The 8,162-nt window shown below is 48.1% G+C and overlaps 1 protein-coding gene across 1 annotated transcript; it reads left to right on the top strand.

Moving 5' to 3' along the window:
- Nucleotides 1–385: 385 nt before the first annotated feature.
- LOC123140950 (uncharacterized) lies at nt 386–5,340 on the top strand. The gene is made up of 5 exons (XM_044560209.1): nt 386–895; nt 974–1,368; nt 3,606–3,777; nt 4,021–4,251; nt 4,382–5,340. The coding sequence occupies exons 1-5, from the start codon at nt 445–447 to the stop codon at nt 5,110–5,112; spliced, it is 1,980 nt and encodes a 659-aa protein (XP_044416144.1). The 5' UTR covers nt 386–444; the 3' UTR covers nt 5,113–5,340.
- Nucleotides 5,341–8,162: the final 2,822 nt, after the last annotated feature.

Below are 8,162 nucleotides of genomic sequence, written 5' to 3'. Positions count from 1 at the left end.
TTCAGTCAACACTTGTGAATATTTATCTAGCTGCATTTGTTAAACCTTGCTCCCCTGTAAGCCGGAGCTCTGTACATGGACTTGGCAGTGCGAATTTTGTTAGCGGTGAGCTCCCACACAACCTCTGAAAGTGCCAAGGCGTGCATGGTTTCCAGTTCTGATTTCTGAATACAGCCTCTGAAAGTGCCAAGGTGCACAAGAAATGTTGCAGCGATCCGTGCTTCCGAGCGTGCGCGTACGTACGTGATTCTTGCGCTTTGCACTGCAGGGTACGGGGCAGAAGAAGAAGAAGGCGAATGCTGCAGGCACTTCTTGATTCTTGCGCCATGCGCAGCAGTATAAATACGGGGGAACACCAGCCCCAACCAACCAACGGCCCAACCGCCTCGCCACCGCCTCCCACACCAATTCTTCAAACTCCCGCCACCCCCAACGGCCGCCTCCATGGCCTCCTCCACCATGCCCCCCGCCGCCTCCTCCTCCATGTCCATGTCCTCCGCCGCCTCCTCCTCGCGGCCCCCCGCCGACGCAGCGCTCGCGCCGAGCCTCGACTACGACACGGCCTTTCCGGCTCTCGGGAGTTCGCCACCGCGTCCTCCCAGGGGCGGGAGAGCTGCGCCGCCGCCGCGTCCTCCGGGGAGGAGCGAGGACCGTCGGAGAGGTGGGAAGACGCCCAGCTACACGCTCGACAGGGACACCGTCGGCATGTCGCTTGGTTCGCTCCACGGGCGCGCGGACGATACCGCAGCGGAGACGACTGCGGCCACGGCTGAGGCGGCGCCGGGGACGGCCTCTTCCGCGCCTGCCACGTCGACCTCGGCGGGGACGATCTCCGCGCGTCCACCGACCTGCACCGCCCCGGGAAGCTTCGCCGCAGCGGCGGCGGTTCTCTCAGGTGCGATCAGTTCCGGCCGTGTTTTCCTGTTGATTTCTTGCTTTCTTGCAAGCTAGCTAATAGGAGGAATTCGTTCAGGGGCTCCCGCCCTGCTGCCTGCTGTGCAGGTGTTCGGCGACTACCGCTTCGGGTATACGATGGGCGACCTCTTCCAGGACCTCGGGTTGCTGCCTGACCTCCGGCAGCATCTCCAGGTCGTCAACGAGCCGAGGCATCCGCCGCCGCTCCAGTATCAGGTCCAGCCGCCGCTCCGGTCCCAGCGGCTTCAGCCCCCCCGCTACTTCAACGCGCCTCCGCCCCAGTTCGTGCCGCCGAGCTTCGGGCAGCAGTTCCAGGTCTCAGCTCGCCCGCTACACCAACGGGATGCAGTTCTCGGCGCCGCCCCAGTTCGCGTCGAGCCGTCCGGTGTTCATACGGGTTCAGTTCGAGCATCAGCAGGGGTCCTTCACGGGTTTCGTCAGGGTACAGGACAGGTACACTACGATTTTGCACAGGAATTTGTCATGAACTGCAACTGGTGGTGTTCAGATTTTGGTGTAGATGCTATTAGCTGCATTGCAATGATCTCTTGGGGTATATTTTTGTGCTAATCTGCTTGTGCTTGATACAGTTTACTGAAACTGTTTTAGTCCCAGAAACAGTTTACTGAAACTCTTGTAGTCTGAAAAAACAGTTATCTGAAACTCTTGTTGTCTAAAACTCATAGGTGTTAGGAATTGTCTGCAACTGTTGCAATCTTGTTGATAAGTAGATTAAGATATGTTATTGGGGGAATAAATCATTATGGAACTTAAAACTCCAAATCATTTGATTCATCTCCAATTGGCCTTAACATAGAAGATAGTGATGTCCGTTTGAATTAGCCCATTTGTCAGGACAGGTACACCACGATTTTGCACAGGAATTTGTCATGAACTGCAACTGAAGGTCTTTGATTAAATTGTCATGCATAACTTTCAGATTCTGGTATAGATGTTGTTTGCTGCAATAGAATGATCTTTTGGGGTTTATTATTGTGCTAATCTGCTAGTGCTTGATACAATTTACTGAAACTTTTTTACTCCCAGAAACAGTTTACTGAAACAGTTGTATGAAAAAACAGTTCACTGAAACTCTTGTAGTCTAAAACTGATAGGTTTTGGGAATTGTCTGCATGCAACTTTTTTTTTGGGGGGGAATTGTCTGCATGCAACTGTTGTAATCTTGTCGATAAGTAAAATAAGATCTGTTATTGGGGGAATAAATCATTATGGAACTTAAAACACCCACTCAGTTGATTCATCTCCTTTTGTCCTTAGCGTAGAAGATGCTGTGGTATCCGTTTGAATTAGCGTCGAATAACTATGTGAAAAAAGTTCAGGTTCTAACAATACTAATTTAAATGAATCTGATTTCTGCACATGAGCTGTATTCAGGTTTTGTACATGAGCTGTGGTAATCTTAGATCTTGTTTCTTTTTATTCTACAAAATTCTGAGATTTAGATTGTTCATCTGCCTCCTTCCGATCTTCTTTGGCGAGAATTTACTCTGATCGAATCTATTATGCAGAATGTACAGATGTTGGTGTAGATACTATTTTACTGCATGAAAATATTTAGAATCTTACTTTAGTTGAGTGCTAATCTGATCGTGCTTGGAAAAAGGTTATTATAGAAGAGTAAAAGTAGTTCATTTAGGATTTGGTAGTTGCCTGAAACTGTTGCAGTCTTATACAAGAGTAAAAGTAGTTTGATTTGCCATGTGGATTTGTTCAGTCCTTGATTCAGATAGTTCAGTTCCATTCTGGAACATTTGCCTATAGATAGATTGGCAAATCAAGTTCAGTCATCTGATTTCACCTTTGCAGATAATATACTAATTTTCTAACCTCTGAATTAACTCCTCAAAAAACAAACCTCTGAACACAATTCAGTTAGTTTTTTTACAATATAGCATTTATAATCATTACAACCATGTCACATTACATTGTTTGAAGGTACAGGACAGGTACACTAACATTTTGCACAGGAATTTGTCATGAACTGCAACTGAAGATCTTTGATTAAATTGTCATGCACAACGTTCAGATTCTGGTGTAGATGTTGTTTGCTGCAATAGAATGATCTTTTGGGGTTTATTATTGTGCTAATCTGCTAGTGCTTGATACAATTTACTGAAACTTTTTTACTCCCAGAAACAGTTTACTGAAACTGTTGTAGGAAAAAGAGTTAACTGAAACTCTTGTAGTCTAAAACTGATAGGTTTTGGGAATTCTCTGCATGCAACTGTTCTAATCTTGTACTCCCTCTGGAAACAAATATAAGAGCGTTTAGAACACTATTTTAGTGATCTAAACGCTCTTACATATCTTTACGGAGGGAGTAGATAAGTAAAAGAAGATCTGTTCTTGTGGGAATAAATTATTATGAAACTTAAAACACCAAATCAGTTGATTCATCTCCTTTTGGCCTTAATATGGAAGATGGTGATAGCCATTTGATTTAGCCCATTTTACTTGCGTCGAATAAGTGTGTGAACAAAATTCAGGTTCCAAGAATTCTAATTAAATGAATCTTATTTCTGCACATGAGCTGTATTCAGGTTTTGTACATGAGCTGTAATCTTGGTCGTGTTTTTTTTTTATCTGCAAAATTCTGAGATTTAGAGCAATTCTTGTCCCGTTCTTTCTGAATCTGCGGTTTCTAAACGATTCTTTGCGACCAAATGCAGGGGAGGCAGTACTTGGTGCAGCCCGGCCGTGGCGACTCCGGCAGCTGCGTGGTCATCCTCCTCCGCACGGGGGCGCTGGACTGGGAGGTTCGCTGCGTCCGGTCGGCAGGCGATGGCGACGACGACGCCATGCCCTGCACGAGTGCTAACGCCATCACGTCGGGCACCGCCGGTGAGAGCCTCCCTGCATGTCTCTAGCTAACTGCACCGTACCTTGTTTGTTATGCAAGAAATTTTAGTCTTGGTCCATCACTGAGATTGTTCATCTGTGTTTTGTAGATAGGTTACAAGAAATTTATTTACCCTAAATAAAGGTTAAAAGAAATACCTTAGCATATCTGTTTTGATACTACTAGGCCACACCAAATTTTGACACTGCTTGGCCACTGTTCAACTGTTTTGCTCTTGACTTCAGCTAAAGTCGGGGGGCCGAAGGCGGCGAGGGACGTGTTGTTGGCGCGTGGGAGGTTCGGGGGCGGGGTGGCGATCCGACTCAGGGTGGCCACCAACATTGGGGCCACGTACTGGTTCCTGGGGCTCAAGGACTGGGTCGGTGAGCTCATGGGTTCACCGCCACGGTATCGCCCCACGGAGTCGTGGAGCTGGCTAGATATTATGGGATGTCCAATCCCCCAGGACATAAAGGGTGAGTGAGGCTTGCACTCAAGGAATTAACGCATCAGCATCAACATCATGATTATTATTCCTTCTTGAGCTAGCTAGCTAGCTAGCTCGGCCGGCAGTGCCTGGGCTGACCTTGTGTGTTGCGATTTCAGACACGTGCAGTCAGAGCGCCTGCCTGATGTGCTTGGAGGCCCAGCACCGGCTGGCGTTCGAGAGGAGGCACGGCAGCGATACGTTCCCGTATTACATCCCTGCTTCCACGGCCAAGGACTTGGTGACGAGATGCAAGTCCGCCCGCGTCTGGAACCGCAAGGACGGCGCCACCATTGACAACGTGCTGAAGCAAATCCAGCGGGCCGGCGGGGCGGAGGCTTGGCCAGACCAGGACGGCTGGGGGCGGCGGTGCAACCTCCAGGTCAAGTCATGGGAAACCTGGTCGTCCAAGCGGCTGCCCTCGGCCTCCAGCCTCGCGCGCATGATCCGCACTGAGGGGCCGCTCATCGGCTGTTTGGTCGTCGGAGAGGATTACTACGCCGATGGCTGGGAGAAGCGAGTATACAGGGGAGGCTCGGGAAAGAAGGCAGGGCCTCACGGCGTGGTCTGCACGGGATACCGGTACGAGCAGGGCGAGGAGAAGATACAGGTGGTGGAGAACCACTATTGGGATGGGCCTGCCCGGTGGATTTCCAGGACGGCCTTCACGGACTTTACCCAGATCAAGGTTGAGCCTCTGGACGCCTCCGCTCTCTTTATCGGGAAGGAGGTGAGCTGGTGGCGCCGCCTTGAGCGCAGGCTTTGGAGGGAAGAGACGTGCTGGTGGCTCCGCCGCCATTGTATTAGCGAGCAATGGAACAAGACCATGGCTCTTGACATGAAGCACTAGGTTTCACATGTAGGACAGTGGGAAAAAGGACACTGCAGGTACATGAGTGACTGCCATTGATTCCTTGCATGCAATGCAAGACCCTTCACTTTTTCTTTTCTTTTTGAAATGTGCAACACCCTTCGCTTGATTGGCACACTTAGGACTAGCTAGCTAGGCAGTTTAGATTCTAATCAAGCAATAGTATGATGTATTCATGTGTACAAGTGATCATTTACAATTTTAATAATAACTAACACAGATGCCCGTGTGTTGCAATGAAAGAAAAAGAACATGAAAACACTACGACATGACGGGCATATGTCCCGATAGGCATAGACATTGGCGTCTCACCCATGATGTCATCATCACATAAGCAATGGATTGTACATCTCCACTCCTTGACGAGATCAGACGACACTAGTATGGATTGTACATCTCCACTCCTCCACGCTTGTACTTTATCTTTTTTCAAAAAAGAAGAAGTATAGAACACCCTTACCCTAATTAATAAGAAAGGCTCAAGGACCCTCTCCACCGGTCCACACCCTCAATATCAAAATGGAATACCACATTGACACCGCTTATCCTCCATCTCACCCCTTGCCAACGATAGCTTACGGATGTTAAATAACAACTATGCTAAAATTATTTAGTGATTTGTATTGATAACCCATCTCACATCATAAAATGATATAAGAAGATGTAAAGAAACATCCATTGGAAAATAATTTCTAGATTATTATGCTGTTCAGAATTATTACTATAGAGTTTAAAATAAGTAAATTTGAATTAGCAAGTTGGAAGGAAATTGTACACTGTAATTTCAAGTCCAACAGTCCAACTTAGAAGGCTCCATCAAATATATATGCTGTTTAGAATTATTATTATAGAGTTTAAAATAAGTAAGTTTGAATTAGCAAGTTGGTAGGAAATTGTACACTATAATTTCAAGTATAGGTTAGACGGATCCATCAAATATAATGTACATCCATGGTCTAAATTCTTCCCTTTGTAAGACATCCATGAACATTCAGTTACATTTTAGTTCCATAGCCCAAGATCAAATGTGAACCATGAACCCTAAGAAACGGGATCAAGGAGTCAATATTGAACTTCAAAATTGAAAGATGAAACATTATGGTACATACATGTTCCTGTGGGGAACCTCTGTACCTCTCCGTAGCGCACTGTAGCATCACACGAAGCCACCCAGCAGCCAACAAACAAGATTGACCTGTCAGGCCAACTCCACCGCACGACCCCAAACGGACGTCCGGTTTGGCCGGATTTTGTCCCTTTGGGTAGGGCGATGGGGTCGTGTCCGGGCCTGTCCTGGGATGCGGTGGCCGTGCGCCCAGCGCGCGGCCGCATCCATTTGCCCCATCCTGTCCACCTCCATTTAAAAAAGAGAACAATGTTTCAAACCTTAAATGTGTAGACCCTACGGGTTCGGGAACCATGCAGACATGACCGAGACGTTCTCCGGCCAATAACCAACAGCGGGATCTGGATACCCATGTTGGCTCCCACATGTTCCACGATGATCTCATCGGATGAACCACGATGTCGGGGATTCAATCAATCCCGTATACAATTCCCTTTGTCTATCGGCATGTTACTTCCCCGAGATTCGATCGTCGGTATCCCGATACCTTGCTCAATCTCGTTACCCGCAAGTCTCTTTACTCGTTCCGTAACTCACATCATCCCGTGATCAACTCCTTGGTCACATTGTGCACATTATGATGATGTCCTACCGAGTGGGCCCAGAGATACCTCTCCGTTTACACGGAGTGACAAATCCCAGTCTCGATTCGTGCCAACCCAACAGACACTTTCGGAGATACCTGTAGTGCACCTTTATAGCCACCCAGTTACGTTGTGACGTTTGGTACACCCAAAGCATTCCTACGGTATCCGGGAGTTGCACAATCTCATGGTCTAAGGAAATGATACTTGACATTAGAAAAGCTCTGAGCAAACGAACTACACGATCTTGTGCTAGGCTTAGGATTGGGTCTTGTCCATCACATCATTCTCCTAATGATGTGATCCCGTTATCAACGACATCCAATGTCCATGGTCAGGAAACCGTAACCATCTATTGATCAACGAGCTAGTCAACTAGAGGCTTACTAGGGACATGGTGTTGTCTATGTATCCACACATGTATCTGAGTTTCCTATCAATACAATTCTAGCATGGATAATAAACGTGTTGGGGAACGTAGTAATTTGAAAAAATTTCCTACGCACACGCAAGATCATGGTGATGCATAGCAACGAGAGGGGAGAGTGTTGTCCACGTACCCTCGTAGACCGAAAGCGGAAGCGTTAACACAACGCGGTTGATGTAGTCGTACGTCTTCACGATCCGACCGATCAAGTACCGAACACACGGCACCTCCGAGTTCTACACACGTTCAGCTCGATGACGTCCCTCGAACTCCGATCCAGCCGAGTGTTGAGGGAGAGTTTCGTCAGCACGACGGCGTGGTGACGATGATGATGTTCTACCGACGCAGGGCTTCGCCTAAGCTCCGCAATGATATTATCGAGGTGTAATTTGGTGGAGGGGGGCACCGCACACGGCTAAGAGATCTCAAGGATCAATTGTTGTGTCTCTGGGGTGCCCCCTGCCCCCGTATATAAAGGAGCAAGGGAGGAGGAGGCCGGCCCTAGGAGGGGGCGCACCAAGTGTGGAGTCCTACTAGGACTCCCTAGTCCTAGTAGGATTCCACCTCCCATATGGAATAGGAAAAGAGGAAGGGAAAAAGAGAAGGAAGGAAGGGGCGCCCCCCTTCCCTAGTCCAATTCGGACCAGACCAAGGGGAGGGGTGCGGCCACCCTTGAGGCCCTTTTCCTTCTTTCCCGTATGGCCCAATAAGGCCCAATACGTATTCCCGTAACTCTCCGGTACTCCGAAAAATACCCGAATCACTCGGAACCTTTCCGAAGTCCGAATATAGTCGTCCAATATATCGATCTTTACGTCTCGACCATTTCGAGACTCCTCGTCATGTCCCCGATCTCATCCGGGACTCCGAACTCCTTCGGTACATCAAAACT

This window comes from Triticum aestivum, chromosome 6D, assembly GCF_018294505.1.
Source record: "Triticum aestivum cultivar Chinese Spring chromosome 6D, IWGSC CS RefSeq v2.1, whole genome shotgun sequence".
NCBI classification, from domain to species: domain Eukaryota; kingdom Viridiplantae; phylum Streptophyta; class Magnoliopsida; order Poales; family Poaceae; genus Triticum; species Triticum aestivum.
Note: the sequence above shows the minus strand (reverse complement) of the source record. Positions and strands in the feature narration are given on the sequence as shown.